Below are 22,259 nucleotides of genomic sequence, written 5' to 3'. Positions count from 1 at the left end.
ATTGTTTTAGGATGTATGCTTGGTACAGGTGTGCCAATATGTGGCAACGAGCTGCTTTGAATTAAAAGGAATGGCGTGAGTGCGGTTTTTTTTGTAAGGATATAGCCTCTGCTTTGTATCTCACAGCAACAGGCTGTTTTACGCAAGTTGTGGCCATGACCCGCCCTGGGATACAGCTCACCTCTAAAGACATTTTTTTGAATGGGAGAATGAATATAGGAGAGTGTCTTCTTTTTTAATGAAAAGTAGCCTACTAAGACATGGACGCATTGCGTTGTAGACACATATCTACAAATAATGTCCAACAGTGAACATGAATACATCACAGGAGAATTCTGTTAAACTTTTTGACATTTGATATTTTTGGAATAATATGGCTATTTTGTCTTGCTAAGTATATTTCTATTGATGCATCCAAACTAAAATATTGGTAACGCTAAATAAAAAAAAACTTTATTAGGTGCCAAATAGCTGGTTAAAAAATTATTTCAATCCTTTGCCGACACTAAATACTGAAATGATCTTCACTCTGTGGTTATCATACTATCAGTAATATGTAGAATTTATTTTTTATCATTAATTTTAAGATTTAAAATTTGGTCCTGGACAATGCAATCTCTATATAAATAATTTTAAAAATCAAAATTTATGTGTGGCCCCCATGTCATTATAATACAAGTATGGAATTACCAAATATTTGACCTTGGATCTTTTTTGGTCCCAAATTCCAATTAAAAAAAAGCTTATTAATCATACAAAATTATGTTTTTTTGAAAATGTAAGTATGGTACAGTACAAAAATCAATATGTCTATGAAAGTTCCACATAAAACATGGAAACCTAGCGTTCGTGCGTGCTTTTGTGTGTGTGTGTGTGTGTGTGTGTGTGTGTGTGTGTGTGTGTGTGTGTTTGTTGATGAAGGCATGGTACAAAGTTTCCAAGACTTTTTTAATGTGACCTTCATATGACAAAAAATATATAAAAGTGCCTAAAATGTAAGAAACATGCATAAATAAAAGAATATGTATTTTTATGTGAAGAGCTGAAGATGTCTTTAAAGAATATTATTTAGACAATTTTACAGCAGCTGTCCGTAGGTCACAAAATTCAGGCTGCATATCTGTGTTTTATGTGTTATGGTTAGTCTTTCCAGTGTTTCCAATGTTTATTTAAAGAACTTACCAATCCAAGTTACCCAAGAAACACAATGACTTTTGTCCATTCAATCTCGTTTTATTGAAAAAAGAAATAAAATAGCATTTACAATAATAATTACAATAATAATAATTATAATAAGAACAACAATAATATTTATCATAATATAAAAATCTGTACATTCCATTGTTTTCTTTCAGTACAATAGGGAAGACTGGTACAAAAGCAACTGCAAAAAATACGGGGATATTTACAACAAAGAGAAATAAATGCTGCCTATAGACCCACAGTCGTTAAAAGGAGCGTTTCCTTCGGACGAGCCAACAGTAGACCAGCGTGAACTAGTTCTACTGCATAATTAGGAGTTTCTTTTGAAATATGACGTCAAAAAAAGGAAAAGGATAAACCAGCATTAGTAGCAATTTATACTCTTTTGTATGTTTAACACAGCCGTATAACGTGCAGTATTTTCAAAATAAATATCCTATCATTTTATTGTCTCCTTTTATAGAGCTTTCCGGAGAACGTGCTCTAGTGGCTGTTTTGGGTTACTTCAGGTATTTAAAAAAACAAAGGTGAGAGGAGACAAGTTAGACATCACAATCAAATGTCAAGTGATATCTCAGGAGCACATTTTGTGTGCAAGTGCGGTTCTGAGCTCAGATTCTGTGCTCTGATTGTCATTGGATCACAGTACCATGATCTCAGTCTAATTACCCAGTCCTACATACACAGTCCTTGGTACACCTGCCAAACAAGTCATTAGGGTTGTATTGCAGTTTGTCAGGTAAGACAAGAGGTTAGAGTTGATTGAGAAATAATTAATTATTAGAAAGGTTTAAAGTCTGAAGGGAGAGTGGATTATGCTTTCTTTCCCGTTTCTTTGCAATAAAACCCAAAAGCGTTCAGCCATTATACACCCACACAGTTTGTAAATGAAACTATATGTAATCCATGCAATTAGAACCTCAAATCTGAAGGTTTTCTACTACCAACATTTTCCAACCCAAACACTTATGTAGCACTAAACTAGTAACACTGAAGTTATGGGATGAAAAGGTGGGAGTAGTGGTTTGAAAATAAGGTATGCTAACCTGTAGCTCTCTTATTTCCAATGGGCTCTGTTATTCGTAGTCTTTATTTGGCTTAGAATAAGAAAATAATTAATAAAAATAAACCATATATGTGCGTAAGCAAACAAAAACCATTTCTTTTCACTTACAAATATATATATTTTTACTCCACGTCATGACTTGTCCTATTGTCCTACGTCTAATAAAATAATTTGATGCATTCTTTATGAAAGATCATTTTGAATACTCTTTGGTTTAAGTCTAAAACTCTATATAATATGCAACATAGCAGCACTTGTAGAAAGACATTCATTAACACGTTCACTCTCTTTGTCCCTGCGGACATGACGACTGTCATTCTCATTCTGATACTGATCTAAAGACCCTGTCCGTTATATCGCAATAAACAGGCATGCTCCTGCGCATTTTTCTTTTCAGATAACCTGAAATGTACTGCGGAGGGCTTCCAACTTAATGTTTCTTCTAAAAAAAGAACATTCACTGAGTTGTCTATATTCCCAAATAGAGGTCCCCCACCTAAGCCCCCCGCAAGACTGTTCCAGAAATACCCGTGGCTCACACAAAGACCAGCGGACTTAAATAGAAAAGGAAAAGAGGGGATAATGGAATAATTAACTAGACAGTAGGAACGGGACTTTTTAATGATACTTAAGACATTGACTAACACTCTTTGCTGTGTTTTTCCCCCTCATTTGTATGATGTTATTTCAATTAACTATTATTATACCAATTGCCTAATTAAATTGACAGAACTAAATATCTGCATGTAAATGTTCTATACCGACAAATAATGATATTATCAACTTTGGTAGCAGCATCAGTCTACTATATTGGTCTGAATTGTTCTTACATTGTTGGACAATTGCACATGGACACATGCCTGCTCATTTTCAAGTTTTGCCAACCAGTTACATCCTCTCTGCTTCATGTCATTCAGAAGCAACGGTCTAAAAAGGTAGTGCCGCCTAATTGGGAAACTCTCTCCTCTCCTCCCTTGATGTGCACTCTTCATTAGCTGTGCAGTGCCTCTATGCTGTGTTTTATTTAACCATGCATATTCGTAAGAACACTCTTGTACAGTTTCTCTGTCGATTCCTCCTCGCAACTGTACCGTTAGCTCGAGTCTGCCTCGCAGAGGGGCTCAGTTCAGCTCAATGTGCCTGTATGAAGAGGTGTCTGTTAAACCTTCCCGTTAGTTCTGCACAGTCATATTTCGGATTCCCGCCGTAGAGGCCGAGGTTCTAAGGGAACGGTGGCCTGGCTGTGGTCAGAGTCTGAGCTAGTGTCTGTGTTTGTCCCGCCAGGGCCCAGGCTGTCCCCGTTCCCTTCCTCTTTCTCCTCTTTGTTTGAAAGGGCCACCTCATTCTCATAGCAAAAAGAATTTGAGTTGGATAGGATATATTTTTTCTCAGCAAGGTCCCTCGCGCTGCACAACGGGGTGCTGGGCACTTCGTAGGTCTTGTGAAAGCGAGAATAGTCTACTTTGTAATAGTTTTTCTCCTCAAAGAGGACGGGCTCAAAGCGGTGTCCCCACAGGACCTCACTGGCCACGTAGGAGCTACGGCACTGGGTGGTCATGGCCGTTGCCTCCACCATGCCCTCCAGGATAACTACGATTTCAAAGTCAGAGTTCTCCAGTTCTTGTTTGCTCATATCATAGAAAGGGCTGTCCTCGTCGATCTCATGGACGATGGTGATTGGTGACACCAAGAAGATGCGGTCAATGCCACTGTCAAAGCCCACGTCGATGTCCATCTGGTCTAGAGGGATGAACTCTCCCTCGGCTGTGGTGCGGGATCGGAGGAGCTGAGCCCGAACGTGGGCCTCTACCAGGTGGCTTTTGCGCAAGTTGCCCACCCTCCACATTAGACACAGCTTATTGTCCCTCATGGCCATCGTAGCGTTGTGGCTGAACACCAGTGTCTCGTTCCTCTTCTTGGGCTTTGCCATCTTAGCCATGACAGCACCGATGATGAAGGCGTCAATGATGCAGCCGACTATGCTCTGAAACACAACCATGAACACTGCGATGGGGCACTCGTCTGTAACATAGCGATAGCCATAGCCGATAGTGGTCTGCGTCTCGATGGAGAAGAGAAAGGCCGCCGTGAAGGTGCTGACGTTGGAGACACATTTGGGACTGCCATTCTCCAGGTCTCCGTGGAATATTGCGACCAGCCAGAAGATACATCCAAAAAACAGCCAAGACAGCAGAAAGGCCAAGCAGAAGATAACGAACATCCATCGCCAGCGAATGTCAACGCACGTGGTGAAGATGTCGGCCAGATAGCGCTGGCTCTTCTCGCTGACGTTGATGAACTGCACGTTGCAGTGTCCATCTTTCTTGACAAACCTGCTCTGGGTTTGGTGACGGGTGAGAACCTTGCTCTTCCCGTTCCCGTACCCATTTGGCACCGCAGCAGTGGCCAACTTCATTCCGTCCTCCTCTGATGACACAATGCTGTAGCGGTTGGCCCGCACACTTCCCATCACCTCAGTCTGGGAGGTCTGTGCTGTTTCTGCTTTGGAAAACAGTCTTAGTTTCTGGAAAAAGCGTTGGAGAAACAGTTTTGAAACACTCACGGGGACCAACACAAGCAGGAAATGGTGGGGCTGTTCAGAGCCGGACGCAGGAGGCGTCTCTTTGCTCCAGTTGGACCTTTTGATTGACAGAAAGGGCCAAGGATGGGGCGATCACTCCGTTCGCATCTGCTCTGGTGATATCATCGATCAAATGTCCTATCAAAAACAGGAAACAAGATACACGTTAATGTTAATTGGCACAGACTGTAAACTCAACATTCTCACTGAAGATTTGTTTCAGTCTCAGTTGCTAAATTAACGTAATCACAAAAAATGGACTTTGGCTCCAACAGCACACGTGTCTCTGAGACCAATCACGCACATAATTCTCACGCATTCTCATGCAAGTCTCAGCTTGAACTAATACGTTTCTACACTGATTAAATCATAATGTTAACATTTCCCAGTGAATTTAGTATCACATCAAATAATACTAACTTTGATACATGGTATGTGCTTAATCAAAAACTCATACTTTGAAACTTAAGAGGACCCTGACCATTCCTTTCAGACTGAGAAAAAAACCCCAGCAGTTTTAGCCAACAAGACCAAAATGGTCAAAATAACAGAACCCTTCTCTAAATCATTAGCTCAGTGAGGCTGTGAAGTAAATAGTAAAGGTTGGTTTGCATGATCGTCAGGTTTTTTTTCCCAACTTATTTTTATTATCATCAGTTTTATTACCCAATGTTGACAAAGGTTATTCTACATTGACTTATTTTTTTCCTGGGCAGCATCCAATATTTTTTCATCATGTCATAATTTCAATCACCAACTGCACCAATACTTTTGTCAATTAAATATATATATTTTTAAAAAGTTAATTTGTAATGTTAATAAATACAATGATATTTAACCAGGCAGTGCCCCACATTACTTGATAATGCATTGGCAACCTGTCTGTTTATGTGCTCTCCTATATAGTGTAATTGCCCACAGGACCATTCATAATACCCGTTTTCACATACTGTGCTAATCAGGGTATGGGTGAATGGAAAATTGCTTTGTTCAGTCATGTATGTCTCTTACCAATGCACTAATTTAAATAGGCAAAAACTCATCTAACCAATAGAGGCCTCCTAAAAGCTTTAGTACAGTACCTTCTGTAATAATATGTGCTTTTAAAGAGCGTCTTGCAGAATATCATCACCAATACTTGTGAAACAGCTGATCTTTTGCATGAACAAACAGCGCCATAAGACCAGTTCCCTAAAGGATTATTGACATTTCAAGAGTTTTAAAAAGGGAAAGACTCATTTAGTCAGCGGCAAAAAGGCATGCATTCTGATCAAATGCATTCTTGAGCCCCACTTAATTCCTTTCTCATAGTACATAACAGTCTAAACTATTGCACATCAGCAAAGGTAAAAACAAGCTAAGACTGGTTTTCAGTAGGGTGCAGAGCAGGGACTGAGACAAGGCTTGTTGACTTGAGAGCTTGTCTTGTGGGACCTCATCTTCTCTCTCAGCAGTATAATGACAGCCCTGTGACAATTCCCTGAGGAGGGCTAAAACACTACTCATTAAAGCTCATATTCTGCCCTCAATGTTCCTAGCAACCATAACTAAAAAGAAAGGTCCTATTTTATCCTATTTAGCAGATGCACGGGATGCAGAAGGGTTTGAGAGAGAAAGAAGAGCGAGTAAAAGCGAATGACACAATCAATTTGAGAGAGAGCATGAGAATATATTTGTATTTAAAACTGAAATTACTTTAGTAGTGAGCACATTTTTGCCATCTAGAACAAAAGTAAGCTGTTTATTTCTTTTGGTTTAACATTTTGTCTTTTACCAAAGACTGTTTTTCACTTGTGGCCCGACAGACATTCAGATAAGGAGCAGGTTGATAGATGTCATTATTTCTTACATGAAACATAATATGACAGTGTTTATATCCAGGAAAGATGTTTATTTTGATGGCGTGGACCAGCGAGGACCAATGGAAAATGTTACATAAAAGTCTACATTCTTTTGAATGATCAAACTAGGATTAATATTTTTAAAACATGGGTGCATATTTTAGGGAAATTCCTTTTGCGCTATTATCTCTGTTAACAGTTTACACTATGTGGTGTGCATAGTCCTGACAAACAAGTAAAGCACCAATTTAGCTGCCAATTGAAAGTCTCTGAGTGTTTAAGGCAGAAAAGAGGATCTGCGTGTCTGTCTGCCGACTGACGCCTGACAACTGCTGAGCGCAGCTGTGCTCCAAATATATTAGACAAACGCACACTTAGCAACAGTGAGCTCAGTTTAAAACAATACTGGGCTATATAACAATTAGTCACGTGTTTCATGCAGCAATGCACATAATGCAGCAATAAACCCCATATGTTTTTAAGGCAAATCTGTCATGCGGGTGAAGTCTGTCATGGAGAAGTCAACAGGTGTGGGAGGAAAAGATATTCCCTAAACCTTATTCCTCAGTTTCTTTCTTTTAAAGGACTTCTTAATAAGTGCTTAAAGTAATAAGACAGTTAAGATTCTGTCACCCTGTGTATTTGTATCTTCAGAGAAAATAAAAAGCAAATAGTAATCACACTCTCATTCATTGTAGTGACATATGCCTGAAGGTCATTAATTAACTTTAATTAACACATCCTCATCATCCCATAAGAAAGATCACAAGTGAAAACTCTTTGCAGTCTCAAGCGTTTCTCAGACAGCAATAGCCTAATATTAAACTGAGACTTGTAGATCAAGTCTTTTCTTTTATGCTTTTTCTGAGATGGAGAGCTGTTATCAAAAGTCATATAACTGAGATCTCCGAGATCATTCTTAACGAAATGAAGTTCAAATGTACAGCACAAAACACCTCGTATAGTCAAACAGACAACATTTATTTAGTTGCATACAATAACAAAACATTTCATCAAATAATATGTATGACCTTACCATTTGTAAATGAACACGAAACAGTTCTCATATATACATATCCAACGAATTGTTTTACTATCCACACTGTCTTCTCATTGATCTTGTTCTCTCCACGTAATATATTAATAGCATTTGATATGAAGTATAAGAACAGCAATCTCCACGTTTCTCTTCTTGTATGCGGCGTGCGGTAACTCATGTGCTGTTTCTTCTAGGCTTCAAACCCATTTAAACAACACGCACCGGCTAGTCGCGCCCCCTCTCCTAAACCCGGCCAATCCGACGAGAGGGAGAGTTTCACGCGCGGATAAAACAACAGTTCCACTCAGACTCACACAGAAAGGGAAATAGAGAACAGCAGCGTGCGATTTAAGGCTTGAATCCCCCCAAAGGAAGCCAAAACAAAAGGTTGCGGGTGTCTAAAAAGTATGTGTTTGTCATAAGTATGTGTTTCAACATTGTTTTCAAGCAATACTTTCAGTAACAACCATAGTTACGTTACAAGTTTGTCAGAATGCGCTAAAACGCTGATAATCAAGTCGAGTTTGTCGTTAAGTAACCATTAGCAACAGTACGATTTTCGCAATGAAATTACTACAACACAACAAACAGTCATTTCCTGTTTATAAGTCATAAATAAAATCGCGACTTGATTTAAAACATCAGTTAGCTGTGGAAGCTTGTTTCCGCCACAGAATAAAACATTTTAAAGGATAATTGCGTCTTTTTATCTCACAATTGCGACTTTAAAACTAGCAAGTGTGAGTTATAACGTCAGAATTGCGAGATATAAACTCACAATTCACCTTTGGCTAAGCCCCGCCCCCCCTTAGTTACTGTTGCTACCTCCGACAACTTCATCTGGGCTCTGGTTTGGTATCAACATGGCTTATGCTGTGACAGCTCTTCCTGCTGAAATTTTATCAAACTTTTATAAAGCAGCAAATAAAGTGTCCGATAGAAGTAGGCAAAAGTGTCTGCAGTGTGCGTTTGAAGGCTTTATTCAAGACATACGGTGAAACGCGAGCAACAAGGCATCCAAATACAGGCAAAAGCATAACGGTCACAGTCAAAAAATGAACACAGCATATCCTAATCGAGACGGAGGCTGTGACTCACAATATCAGGAGAAACACTGTTCATGCAAAGCTGGGTAGGTCTCTATTCACTTCTATAATCGTTATTATTTACAAAGCAAACGGACTACGCGAGTATAAAGCTGTATTTATTAGCAGCGTGTGCTAGCGTATCAACAATTAGGGCAGAGAACCGAAATCATAAATCTAAACCAGCATAAAACTGTCTAACTATAACTTCACAGTAAGGTTAAAAGCTAACTTAAATGTATCTTAGAGCACAAAAGTGAGCTTGTTGATCCTTCAGGGGTTTCGCTGACTGTGAGGACCTCCACACAGTTTAATCCAAAGACGACACTTGTCAGTATTTAACTTCGGTTTTGGGAAGGGGAAAAAACGGACACCCCTCTCCAACCTCTCTGGGAAACGCGTATCTGTGTTACAAATGCCCCCGGCACAACGTTTAACCATATTTTTTATAAAACGACGACGTAATAGCCTGCCGAGACCAAAAATATGAGCCGCCTGCGTTGAAGTCAATGGAGCGCCGTGAAAAAGTGTCGGACCCTCTGTGGAAGCTCGTTCTTGGCTGCGCTGTGATTGGTCAATATATATTCTAGGGCGTGGCTTAGCCAAAGGCGAATTGACCGTTCGCAAAACCCCGCCCTCTAACGGTTCTCGTCCAATCCTAGCTCAGCAACTGTAACTAAGGAGGAGGACCTCCGTCAAACATTCCGATTTCAGCAAGATAGTGCAATGATGCGCCTATGGCATGAGGTCTGCACGGGCTTAAAACTTGCTGTATTTTATGATTGCTTGCAACTATTATTAAAAAATAGGCTACATGTACAAACACCGTTTCTCTACGGCACTGCGGCCCCTCATCAGTCAGCAAACAAGAGGAAAAAAAAAAGAGAAAAAGCACGGACTTACTAATTACGAAACTTTGATGTGGTTGAACAGGTACACAGTCACAAATTCCTCTGGGACTCAAACATTACACTTCAAAACAAAGTTTGCGCAGTTGCACAACTATTTACACAAATATATCCTTCTCAGTAGGCTACGAGTTATGAATGAAGAGAACAGAGAGTTGATGGTTTCAGCGTGTCCTCTGATTGCAGTGTTGTGACTGAAATAGCGCGCGCGGGAGCACATGCGCAAAACAGTTTTGTAAAATGATATATGATCAAATAAAAATGATTGATATATAATTTTACAACACTGTTTTGTGCATGTGCTCCCGTGCGCTCTTCTGTCTATACTTTCTGTCGTGCACTGGAGGATATGTCTGCTGCATTACTCCAAAACCAATCACTTAATGTATGGAGCTCAACCCAGCCATGGCTATGTATGGTTCTCAATTGTTTGACGGGCGTAGTAACAATAACTAAGGGGCGTGGCTTTTGCGAACGGTCAATTCGGAGGGAAAAAAAGTCTATCTCGCAATTCTGAATATCTCAAAGTCAGAATAGCAAGATGTAACGTTAGACTCGCAATTGCAAAGAAAAAAAGTCAGAATTGTCAGATAAAAAGTTGCACTTAACGTTACCTTATTTATTTTTTATTCTGTGGCGAAACAGTTTCCATAGTTAGCGACACGAACAAAAGCCAAAATTGTTTGGGCGGGAGAAACATTGACTGGTTTCGCTGTGAAAATTACCGTAAAGTCAACTCCACTGAAAACAATTGTGTAATTCCGAGATTGACCTCAGAGATTTAACAATGACATGCATCTAGGTTTTGAATAATTGCCATTTGGGAAACATGTCTAATCCCTCAAATAATGTAGGACTTGCAGTTTAGTTTGTGATTTATTATGGAACGTATTTCCCCCCCACAACAAACATGCTAGAAATCGCACTTTATATGTGTCACTTGTTGATAATGAGACCAAATGCAATATGGATATAATTTATCTTTAAGCCAAATACTTCGTTATAAACATATTTTGTTGCACTAAACAAATACTGTATAAAATAATTTAACATGAAAGATTATTGTGGCCTTTTTAGTCTATTATGCCATTGACCAAAACTTTGAAGTCATACAGTTTTGAAATGTATTATTCTGGGATTTGCTATTATGAATATGATCAATAAATTGTACAAGTCTAAGATTCATAGTAGCCTATGTATATCCACAGCTTTACTCTTTGTTTTCCAGCATCTTATAAAATGAATGTTGTATTGTTGGGAATTAGACCCTTGTGAAAGAGATTAATGATCATTTATTGTTTAATCAGATGAATGTTTCTCATTTCTTTATTAGTGTTCCAATGAAAACCCAGCAGTAAGTGTTCCACAGGCCTTTGCCCTTCCTGGCTGCTGCGTGTCACACATTGCTTACTTGTGATAAGTAATGAGCCGTGTTAAACTTTTATTTGTGAAGCTGTTGCAAAGTGCTTATTTTAGTTACTTTCTTGTTCAAGTCTATAAATAATACAGACTATTTATAGGTGAAACGTGGTACGTGAGCTGTCCGGCCTCTGTTTACCTTTCAGCCTAATTTAACGCGATGCTTGGACAGCACTGCATCCAACCACAAGGTGGAGGGCTGGAGACTTCACTCTTTCAGGAAAACCTCCCAAAACCCAGCAATTTTATTCATTGTAGTAAGTAGACATATGTTTTTTGTTAATATCTCTGACTCTGAGACCATACATGCCACTGTTCTAAGTCCTGGTCTGTCTTGAAGAGGACACCTTGAGCTTTTCTGACATGCTAAATTATTTGTATATAACAATAACAATTTTTTGGGGGGAGGTCATACATCGTAGACTGTAAAATCATATCTAAATGGTCATTTATCACCCGTTAGATTGTTCTTTGGGTAAGTGGATGCATGCTGTGTTAATATTGAAAATTGTCACTGGGGCTCTTTTTCCAAAACATTTTATTAGTAGTTTGGAAAGGTTAACCACTTTGCAAAATAAGGTGGAACAATGTTCTGCACTTCCTCAGCTAATGCCAAAGAGATACACAGACTGACCACAGTTTGGTCAGGTTAACGTCACTGTCATTATAATTGATCCATTGCCTCTTCTACAGGTTTTGGGGTCATAATTAAATCAAAGTAATTTTTTTTAATTTATTTTTATTTTTATCTCTGAATATCAAAGTACCTTCAAAGTCATAGAGGAGTCTGTAATACACGTCAAATCTTTACTGCATCTGTGATATTTGTACAGATTTCTGTGCATTTTGTACAAAGATATATTGAGTTTTGTGCAAAGCTGCTAAATAGTACATGCAATATAGAACATAATTAAAATACTATGCAAACACAACTTTTATATTATTTTAAAAGTAGTGCTCTAAATGGTTTCTCATCTAAGTCAAAGTTCCTTCTGGGCTTTAATGTGATGTTCCAATATTTGTCCAGGATACTATCTTTTTTAGAAGGCCTTTTAAGATCTTTCTTTTAACTGACAGAAAGCACACCTGTAAATCTAGATCTAATATATAAGTGCCCTATTTCTTAGACTAGTGATCCTTTTGAGGAAGCCTCATTTCAAAGTGCTATAGCAGAGTCTGGATGTATCAAGGCCACTGTTAAAGCTCGTGTTCTTGGACAGCACTGCTAGTGGATGCTTTTTCTGCCTCAAGACTATTCCCATTAACCAATTCCACAGCTGCCGTTGGAGAACTTATGTGGAGTGGTTTGTGTTTTGGCTGTTGAGAGTACTTCTTTAGGTCATACTCCTCTGCGCTTAATTCTGGGACCAGGACTTTAAATGTGTGGTTGAACAGGGCGTAGTCCACTCTGTAGTTCTTGCGGGTGACCCTGATCATCTCTTGAAAGTGCTGGCCCCACAGAATCTCGCTTGGAGTGTAGGATGTGCGTGTCTGGTGAAGGATGCCCGTGCAGTCGTCTGTGTAGGTGAAAGAGACCACCAGCTCAAAGCTCTCCTTCCTCAGGTCCTGCAAGCTCACCTTGTATAGAGGACTGCCAGGACTGATTTTATGAACTATGGTTGTTGGGGTGGCCAGGATTATGTTGTTCTCTTCAATGTTGAGGTCTTTGTATGTAACATCAACTTTCCCTGTGCTGTGTGCCAGGTGCTGTACCAGCTGTGCATGAGCTGTCCCTTCTACCATGTGGTTCCTTCGGAAGTCCCCGACCCGCCACGACAGGCATAGGTGACCATCACGTAAGCTGATCACTGCACAATTGCTGAACCCAACTGTTTGGGCTCTCTTACGGGCAGATGCCATCTTGGCGACGGCAATGCCGATGACAAAAGTGTCAATGAAGACACTGATGACATCTTGGATGGTAACCACGATGATGGCGATCATGCAGTTATCCGACATTCCCCGAAAGCCGTAACCAATGGTGGTTTGGGTCTCTAATGAGAATAGAAAAGCAGCTGTAAAACTTCGAACCTCATAAACACATGGCTCATTGTTGGGGTCTTTCATATCGCCGTGGGCCAGCGCAATGATCCAGAACAAAATTCCAAAAAAGAGCCATGATAAAATGTAGGAGAGGGCAAATGTCAAGAACATGACCCTCCAGCGGATCTCCACCAGGGTGGTGAAGATGTCAGTGACCCAGAGAAGCCAATTCTCTGGAATGTGTTGCACAACCATGTTACAGCTCCCATCTTTTCTTACATATCGTTTCTTCTTGGAGAAACAGTTGTCGTCTGTGAGCACACTAGTAATGTCGTCACTCCACTTCACTCCGGAATACTGCCCCATGCCTGGGTTCATCCTGCCTTGGTCTAGAGATGAGAGAAATGTTAAGTCAGATTCACAGTCACCCATAGCACTCCACTTATGTTAACCGGAAGAATCATGCAAACATATACAGATCACATCACTAGAAGCCATAAGAGGCCATGCATTATTTAATGTTTTCTGTCTTATTTTGTTGTGATCATTACTTGAGATTATGGATGGATGGATGGATGGATATTTTCATATCAATGTAAAAAAAAAAAAAAAAAGTCAGAAACTTGAGAAGTGGGATACAGCTTTATCGTTGTAGACGCTATAGTGATTCTGAACATGTGGTCAATTTAATTTCCAGCCAATGAGCCAACTCAAGGGATCAGACGTCTACACGGTTATAGAATGAAGTTTGACAGATGCCGATTAAATAGTTTGTGGCTGACCAAAGAAATGGTAAGCAACAAACTTTTTAAAAAAAATTTATGAGATCATGGAAAACAACTTTTGTTGTGCTGAGAAAAAAAGACAGAAAATAGTAATGCACATACAAAAATAAATAAATAAATATGCATGGCCTCTCAGGGCATCCTTAAATCTCATCCTAAAATGATAAACCAATATACAATGCATTAAATATATTGACACTGAATCTGGCGGATCCCCTAAAGTCATCATTAAGATTCTTTTTGACCACATAGATGTACGGTTTAAATGAACACTCCACTTTTTTTGGAAATAGGCTCATTTTCCAACTCCCCTAGAGTTAAAAAGTTGAGTTTTACCGTTTTTTAATCCATTCAGCTGATCTCCGGGTCTGGCGGTAGCACTTTTAGCATAGCTTAGCATAGATAATTGAACCGTAATAGATAATTAGACCGTTAGCATCTCTCTCAAAAAAATTACCAAAGAGTTTCGATATTTTTCCTATTTAAAACTTGACTCTTCTGTAGTAACATTGTGTACTAAGACTGACGGAAAATGAAAAGTTGCAATTTTCTAGGCTGATATGGCTAGGAACTATACTCTCATTCCTGCGTAATAATCAAGGAACTTTGCTGCCGTACCATGGGTGCAGCAGGCGCAATGATATTACGCAGCGTCTGAAAATAGTCCCCAGCAAGATATCCTATTTTCATTCGCTGTGTAATATCATTGCGCCTGCTGCACCCATGGTACAGCAGCAAAGTTCCTTGATTATTACGTCGGTCTTAGTACACGATGTTACTACAGAAGAGTCAAGTTTTAAATAGGAATAATATAGTAATGACTCTTTGGTCATTTTTTGGAGAGAGATGCTAATGGTTTAATCCGATTCAATGATCTATGCTAAAAGTGCTACCGGCAGACCCGGATATCGTCTGAATAGATTTAAAAAAACTGTAAAACTTTAAAAACGATTAAACTCTAGGGGAGTTGGAAAATGAGCCTATTTCCAAAACAAGTCGAGTGTTCCTTTAAGGCTGATAAAGATATTGTTATAAAAATAATTCTAAATGCTAAAGAATAGCAGTGGAACGATATCATCCACTGGTGTGGACACTAATATAGTTATATTTTTATAGTTTATAGTCATAATTCTTGGTGTGAAAGGGCCTTTGCAGTGCTTACACAATACTGTTACAAAAACACATGATGGTTGCTGGCCGCACTCGGTGAACTATTTCTTTGCAAAGTTTAATTTACACTAAACTCATCTTTGTTTGTTACAGTTAGCTGTTTGTTACAGTAACTGTTATGGGTGGCATTTAAAATGTTGTATTCCATGTAGTCGAGCGTGCCTCTGACAATTCAATAGATTTTGATGAGGGTTTTGGACAGGTAAAAATCAGAAGTCATTGTATACATATATGTAGGTATTTAGATGTTTTGTTTTTGCGTGGAATAGTAAAAATTTTCAGATGGCAGGTTGGCTTTTTGTTTGCATGGGTTATCAGTAAACAGTGTGTCATATTATCTTGTAAAATATGGCTTGAATTGGATGTTTTTGTTGATATAAGATGTAAATAAGGCTTACCCACAGTGTGGTATTGTGTTGTAGTACACAATGCTAAATGTAGTATTTGCAAACCTTTACGAGATTATTATTTTTTTTTTTAAACATCACTATACTTTGTCACAAGCGCAGTTGTGTTAGTGCCAAATTTAAGGCTGGGTGGTGATGTGTGGAACAAGAAATGGGTTGCGGTCAGTGGCTTGGCCATTTTATGGAGATGACTTAACACAAGCTCAACTTGAGGACACCATATGGAATCCTGGAGCAGAACATGCACCGGATCTTTTGACATAATCCACATAGTTACCCTGCTTAAAGTTCTAAAATTGGGGGTCAGAAAGAGAAGGGGGAGAAAAAATCTCCCCAAGGAGATAAAATCTGGTTTTAATGCTTAGACAGGGTGTCAAATACATATGTACATGTAGTTCTGTGAGACAGCAGCTGACAGATGCCTTCCCCTTTTACATCAAGTCAAAGCATGCTGCTCTATATTTTCCCAGTTGTGTAGAAATTCTAGCTATAGCTTATTAACATGTTTGCACAGAATTTAGTTATGCAAACTGATGTTCTGGAACAGGTTTAGACACTTCATGGCCTCTGTAACGGTAGACATTTTTGTCTGTTTTTGAACATAATTTGTGTCAACGCTAAACCGAAACGCCATGCCGTGGACTTTCCCCTCTTGAGTTGGACGATGTACAGACTTTTGTTTGCGGTTTTACGCACAAGCATGAACACCCATGCACATAAAACACACACATTACATTTATGAATGGGAGGCTATGTAAATACATATCTGCGAGTAATGATGACCAGACTAACTTTGCCCCGGTGAAGAAAATTCTCTGCACACACACACAACACCCATGATTTCTCATGCACTCGCTTTCGCACACCTAACCACATACAGTAGATGCATCACAAATTATGACATTTTCCACATTACCATAATAGGTCTGTGTTTAACATGGAGTGGACTGTGAACAGGTACTTATAATTACTCTTCTTTATCAAAGCATGTACTGTACTACCAGCTGAGCACTTGAAACATAGCCTCCATCCAAATGAACAATGTGTAAACCGAGTCTTTTTCAGTGTTAAGGGAACATGCTATTTTGGACAAGGAGGATGAGCCAGGGTTTTTTTTATATTGGCATTTACAGTCATTGAATTTTTTTTGCCATTCAATTACTTGTTTGTCTCTCTTACTGCTATGTAACTGACACATTGGCAGAAAGAAAGAAAGAAAGAAAGAAAGAAAGAAAGAAAGAAAGAAAGAAAGAAAGAAAGAAAGAAAGAAAGAAAGAAAGAAAGAGAGAAAGAAAGAAAGAAAGAAAGAGAGAAAGAAAGAAAGAGATGTTCTATATTTTTTTTCCAGTTGTGGATTTTTTGTCAGAACTTCATTCATGCGTTTCATCAGAATGTTTGTTGGATGTTGGTTTGACTGGTACTGTACGGTTTGGCTTCCCGGTTCTATTTTAAGATGGCAATCTGGGAATGTTTATCATTGGTAATTTTTTTTTTTTTTCAGCGTTCCCTTTGCCCAGTGTCAATACAGTTTATCATAATAGATTGGTTGCCTAGAGATTCAAACCTCATTGCAACAAACCATTGTGATCTTTCCAGTTTGTGGGATTCTTAGAAGCGTAGCCACATTGTGTAGCAGTTGTGCTTAGAGAAATCTAATATTCTTCTTTCTTCGTAAGCTTAGCTTGGGTTGCTGAGTAATTTTTACATGTGTTTGTACGTAATTTAAGTACTGAGTGTAATTTAAATCTTGTGCTATTCATTTATCATCATTCGTCTCACCTCCACTAATTTTGTTATTTACTACTGTGTGTTGAAAGACTCATCTGGAGTTCTGAAATTTTATATTACATTTAAAATGTACAGTATGTGCATAAATTGATGCATATTATTAAAAAATATATAAAAATATACAAATGTAGTAATTTGTTCTGCCTCAGAAAAAACTTTTCATTTCAGCTGATGTCACCAATACCTCTTATTTCAGTCCCTGACCACCTGGCTCCATCCTGATATGTCCTGTAACACTCAGTTTTCATGATATAATCAGTTCCTGATGTATAACAAAGTCTTGATCTACAATTCTTTGTTTTTTTTTGTTTTTTTTCGTTGAACATCTACTTTCACTCACCAATACTTTAGGTTGTGGAAGTACTGTAAATGGGTTTTGTATGGCGTTTAACATTACCAATGTTCAGAAATCAGCTGTTCATCATTTAAATTAAGTGTTAAAATTTTATTTTATTTCTGTCTAATATTTACATTGGTTAAATTTAATATTCTTTATGCAATTGTTAACTCAAACCCAATGTGTTTATAAAAAAAAGAAAAACTTTTAGTGGCATGATGACAGAGTTTTCAGCTTGGGTGAAGTGTTCTTTTTTTGTTCTCTGATTTCCACATTGATAAAGAGCTTGGTGTTTTCTTACTGCAGGGCAAGGGGGCTCAGCCAGGAAAGCAAGAGGCTGTTATCTGGGTGGAGTCCTGTGCATTCTCCATTAACCATTAAAGGAAGCATCTCTGAACTGCAACTTGGCAGTGGACTGATCTATTACAGCCAAACCACTGTGAGTATCCTCTGAACTGATCGCTATACTCCACGTCTCCACCCAGCCATAATGGGCACTGCAGCGGGTTCCACTTAGTTAGATTATGGATTGATATTTCTGTAATCATGTGAAATAGTCAAAATGTCATCCAATTATCTTCTCTTGTGAACTGTGGGATACAAAAGGAAGATGCCCTGTGGTTTTGTCTCTGTTTAATGTTTGTGTGAAAAACAATGCAGATTGCCTTAAGTTTATGCAATTACAACTGCATACTATTACTATTATCCATTCAGACCTAAAGCGTGAAGAGTGTAATTTCTGTGCACCATCCTACCAGAATACTTAGTTACTCATTTATAACTTAGTAACTTAGTTACTCACTACATTTATACTTGTAGAATACTTAATAATAATATAACATCTGCATGAATAAACTAAGAAAGTATTTTAACCTAGAAAAATTATACATTTCAAAGCATAATTTTGCAGTCTTGCTCCAACAAAATGACAACCACAAAAGCAAGTTAAAATTTATGATTTAGATTTGTTAATTTACGTTTGGCCAAAATGCAAACCATAAAGCATTTCAAATAAATTTATTGCGTTGAGACATGGATTTATTTGATAGTAAACTTGAAAGCATGAATACTGAACGAAGTTTTACAGTCGTGTTGTGGCATTTAGAGCATTAGAGTGGGTCACAAAGCAGTCTCTGTATCACAAACATTCCCAATTACACATCATCTCTTCCCGTCATGCCCAATATGTCTTAACGACATTCGTGCATAAACCATTTACAGTGTTCCAGGATGGCAACATTTACAATGGCCTCTTCAGATAGCTCAATTAGAACTGATTCCCAGGTAATTCATCACAGTTTAGGGCCCTAAAATATATTAAAGGAATCGTTCACCTCAAACACCCTCATGTCGTTAATCTTTCTTTCTTCTGCAGAACATAAAAGGAAAGGAACCATTTTTCATGGTTGCTAAATTAGTGATATCCAATGCATGAATGGATCATTCTTAATTTTGAATAAATTTGTTAATATGATTCACAAAAACTGTTATCTTTTGTTCACGAATTCCCCTGCATAATTTGTTCCTGAATTGAGCCGCATTTAACAGCGTGCTGGAGATTGTGATTCATTTAATAAATGTTTTATCCGTTTCTCACGCAAAGCATGACATGGATATCACAAAAGTATAGCATTTATTTGCATATTTTTTTGAAGCTTGAATATTTGTGAATGTGTGTGAAAGCTTAAAGCTTCGGTCCTTGTTCAGTGCAACATGTAAATATCATATGATTTTGTTATGACATAAGAATAAGTTAATAGAATTACATTTTTAGGTTAACTGTCTTAATGTACAGTTACATTAAGTTACTGAGAAGACAGAACCAGCTTCTCATAAACCGCATCTTGTGCTTCATAGATGTTTTCTCAATTTACTATACAGGTCACTTTTGTGTCAAAGACTGGGGAAATAAACAAAGATTCAGACAATATAGTAAAATGGTGTAATTTTGCTTTGTCCTTCAGATGACCGTCTCTCGTGACAGACACTGCTACTGGATCATGTGGTCAAGAAAAGGATGCCAAAGTTTTATCAAACCATTGTGACGCAACAACTATTGTTCTTTTTTAAAAAGGTAAACAGCCCCCTTCTCTGCTATGTTTACTGTTTTGACCTGTCTACCACATTAATTCAGAGATAAACTTCACTGTGTACAAAATAGTGAAATGCTGCATGCGTCTGGTGTGCAAACTATTTTTGATTGACACCGAGCACATTGCTCTGGGTTTAGAAGCGATCATTAGAGCCACAGTCATTGCCATTGCTATAAGATGCTTATGTCTAAAGTGCAGTTTCTTATTGTGTGCGATCATCTCAGATTGATCTCTCACAATCAGCTAAGGGAGAAGGTCATATGCATAAACCGCTCATGTGGGACATATGGCAATGTTCTACATGTCAGAGTCCCAGTTCAGCTTACCTCCGCTATGTTTCCTGCACTGCTCAAGGGCTTTACAAGACTATTACATGCCCACTTAAAGCAAATAACGTCCATGCAGATACACACTGTTCAGTCACACGAAACCACCCTGTATGTGGGGAGCAGAACTTCTTTGCCCTGGGCCCTGTCTCACCCATATTGACCTTCAGTTTCTCGGTTCCCAGGAAGTCAGAGGCACTTTATTTAGCTAAAGTTTTACTAGTTCCATCACAAGCTCCCAAAGTGTAATGTTACGTAAAGCTTTTAATACAAGCAAAGATCTTGGAAGATGGCACGTGTGGCAGGTTACAGGTGTAGTACATTTATTTTATTTGCAATCATGTTAGTTAAATCTCAGAGATTGAAGAGGAATTGAAATGAGGACTAAGCTGTTTGGTTACCTTGTTGTAAGGACTTTTCCACATTGCTTAAAGTGCCACTTTATTACTAGCATAAGGACTGTTAGCCATGCTCCGTTAATCTTTGCCCGAAGCACACATCGAAAACCGAGATGTTGACATTTTTAATGTCACCGGAATACGTGACAACAGCATTGCATTAGTTGACGATTAATAGAAACAAATTAGCATGGAATGTTTATGCAACATTATGTTTTATGCTCGTTCAGCTGTTTAGATGTTCCAAGAAAATTCCCTATTACAGTCTAAAAGTTGAACAGCATGCATTATTGCTTGTAAACAAACAAAAAATTACTTCTCAATACATACATTACAAGATAATGATATTTGTGGTTACACAAATATACATGCAAATCTATTTTTAAGTATGAAATTCAGTAGATGGAAAAAAATACACCCTTATATTAGTTTAAAAAACAGCCGACTGTTTTTGTGCTTGTGGGTCATTCGAGTCTAGTGTTTTCTTAGATTACAGCATGTTCTCTCAACATTTTTCGCTCCCATTTAAAGCTTGAGACTTGTCCTCCCTAAAGCAGCTCGAGTGTCACCCATATCCTGACTCAGCCCTTCCTCTAACACCCCAAAAACTTATCAGACTAGATTTATCGCTTCTCACATGACTCTTTCCTGATCTGTGTCTGACAGCAACAGGAAACAAGGAATAGCATTCACTTTTCTGGGGAGGATGACTGGTCTTTAGGACTTAACTCAAATTTTGTCCATTTCGTGCCCTTTGAAAAAAAAACACCCGTGTAATCTTAACACTGGCTCTGGATTAATTCTCTGCCAAATTTAGGTTTACGATAATTTTAACTCCACTGATTTGCCATGATATACATGCATTGTTTTTACAATAAATAAATACTGTTATTTCTTCTCACTCACAGGTCAGCTGTGATTGCCGTTTCTGGTGAATAAATAAACAGACTAGGAATGCAGATGGTGCCTACCTGCTCTGTGTCTGTTGCTGTGAGAGTGTGCCGTACGTGCTTTGAAGTTTCCACCTTGAGTGCAGGACAGCACACAAACTGCACTGGCTGTAGAGGCCGGATTGGGTAAGTGTGTGTGATTGAGAACCAGCCCACCTGTACCTATGCTCAAGAAAAAAATCCTGTGTGTGTGTGTGTGAGCATGTATTGTGCTTGCAGCCATAGTGACTCTGCTGATGAGTTGTAGACGCCAATTACCAAATGACACTGTGATTTATAAAAATTAAGAGTGTGGCTTTTAGTCTGTGTATCAAATTATCTTTTAGCAGATCTATTTATAATTGAAAGTCTTTCTTACTGTAGGAAATAAAACCGCATCTGTCGAGTTATTTTTTTTAATGTTTAAGTTTAAGCTTAATTTTTGTTAATTTTAGTTAAACTTTTTTTTATCACATTCCTGTTAACATCCAATAATATTGTTAGAATTATATTCAGAAATTTTTTTCCAACTTGTGGAAAACGATATAAACATTGACAGCCAATCAAAATCCATCCGACTTTAAAGAGCTGCAGCATTTAAAGTGGTTAAGGACATATCCGCAGCATGTGCTTATAATAAACAAAACATTATCAGCTGTTGGTTTGTATGCTTACATAGTTTTCATTCTTGGTCAATGGCCTAATTCATTGCCTATGTTTGGATAGGGGCAGTTAGCAAAATGCACAACATCGCTTACAGCACCTTTACATGACTTTTGGTCTGTTTCTCACATATCATATTGTTCGAGTAGTTTGGAGTATAGTGCATGGACTGTGTGAACTTATTTTATGGTGCTTTTCAAAAAAATTTTTTTTAGCTATATTAATCAGCTTCCACTTT

The 22,259-nt window shown here is 38.3% G+C and overlaps 3 protein-coding genes across 12 annotated transcripts in view; 1 reads left to right on the top strand and 2 right to left on the bottom strand.

The window, feature by feature from the left end:
* Window positions 1-22,259, top strand: part of LOC306989475 (galanin receptor 2a) — a 97,417-nt gene that overhangs the window by 8,304 nt on the left and 66,854 nt on the right. For 2 of the 9 annotated variants that reach the window (XM_079595241.1, XM_079595239.1), the window contains 6 exons: window positions 11,057-11,143; window positions 11,289-11,399; window positions 12,847-12,938; window positions 17,919-18,051; window positions 19,577-19,686; window positions 21,338-21,505. In XM_079595241.1, coding sequence (XP_079451367.1) covers window positions 21,384-21,505 — 122 coding nt within the window. In that variant the 5' untranslated portion in view covers window positions 11,057-11,143; window positions 11,289-11,399; window positions 12,847-12,938; ... (1 more) ...; window positions 19,577-19,686; window positions 21,338-21,383. Of the gene's footprint in view, window positions 1-8,005; window positions 8,136-11,056; window positions 11,144-11,288; window positions 11,400-12,846; window positions 12,939-17,918; window positions 18,052-19,576; window positions 19,687-21,337; window positions 21,506-22,259 lie in introns of those variants that run through there. The other 7 variants (XM_079595240.1, XM_079595238.1, XM_079595243.1 and 4 more) reach the window with 7 other exon arrangements.
* kcnj2a (potassium inwardly rectifying channel subfamily J member 2a) lies at window positions 1,223-11,020 on the bottom strand. 2 transcript variants are annotated; one of them, XM_079595233.1, is made up of 3 exons: window positions 7,728-7,919; window positions 4,833-4,988; window positions 1,223-4,768 (listed from the first exon to the last, which is right to left on the bottom strand). In XM_079595233.1, the coding sequence occupies exon 3, from the start codon at window positions 4,737-4,739 to the stop codon at window positions 3,456-3,458; it is 1,284 nt and encodes a 427-aa protein (XP_079451359.1). In that variant the 5' UTR covers window positions 4,740-4,768; window positions 4,833-4,988; window positions 7,728-7,919; the 3' UTR covers window positions 1,223-3,455. The 2 variants fall into 2 exon arrangements, with proteins under 2 accessions (XP_079451359.1, XP_079451360.1); XM_079595234.1 differs by lacking the exon at window positions 7,728-7,919 and adding an exon at window positions 10,338-11,020 and having other exon boundaries at window positions 1,223-4,988.
* On the bottom strand, window positions 11,443-21,535 carry kcnj16a (potassium inwardly rectifying channel subfamily J member 16a). Its single transcript, XM_079595235.1, has 2 exons — window positions 21,401-21,535; window positions 11,443-13,514 (listed from the first exon to the last, which is right to left on the bottom strand). The coding sequence occupies exon 2, from the start codon at window positions 13,501-13,503 to the stop codon at window positions 12,340-12,342; it is 1,164 nt and encodes a 387-aa protein (XP_079451361.1). The 5' UTR covers window positions 13,504-13,514; window positions 21,401-21,535; the 3' UTR covers window positions 11,443-12,339.

Source organism: Phoxinus phoxinus, assembly GCF_949152265.1.
Source record: "Phoxinus phoxinus genome assembly, chromosome: 21".
NCBI lineage: Eukaryota > Metazoa > Chordata > Actinopteri > Cypriniformes > Leuciscidae > Phoxinus > Phoxinus phoxinus.
Note: the sequence above shows the minus strand (reverse complement) of the source record. Positions and strands in the feature narration are given on the sequence as shown.

Coding starts and splice junctions, on each gene's coding strand:
- kcnj16a (XM_079595235.1), bottom strand. CDS start 13,503: ATGAACCCAGGCATGGGGCAGTATTCCGGAGTGAAGTGGAGTGACGAC.
- kcnj2a (XM_079595234.1), bottom strand. CDS start 4,739: ATGGGAAGTGTGCGGGCCAACCGCTACAGCATTGTGTCATCAGAGGAG.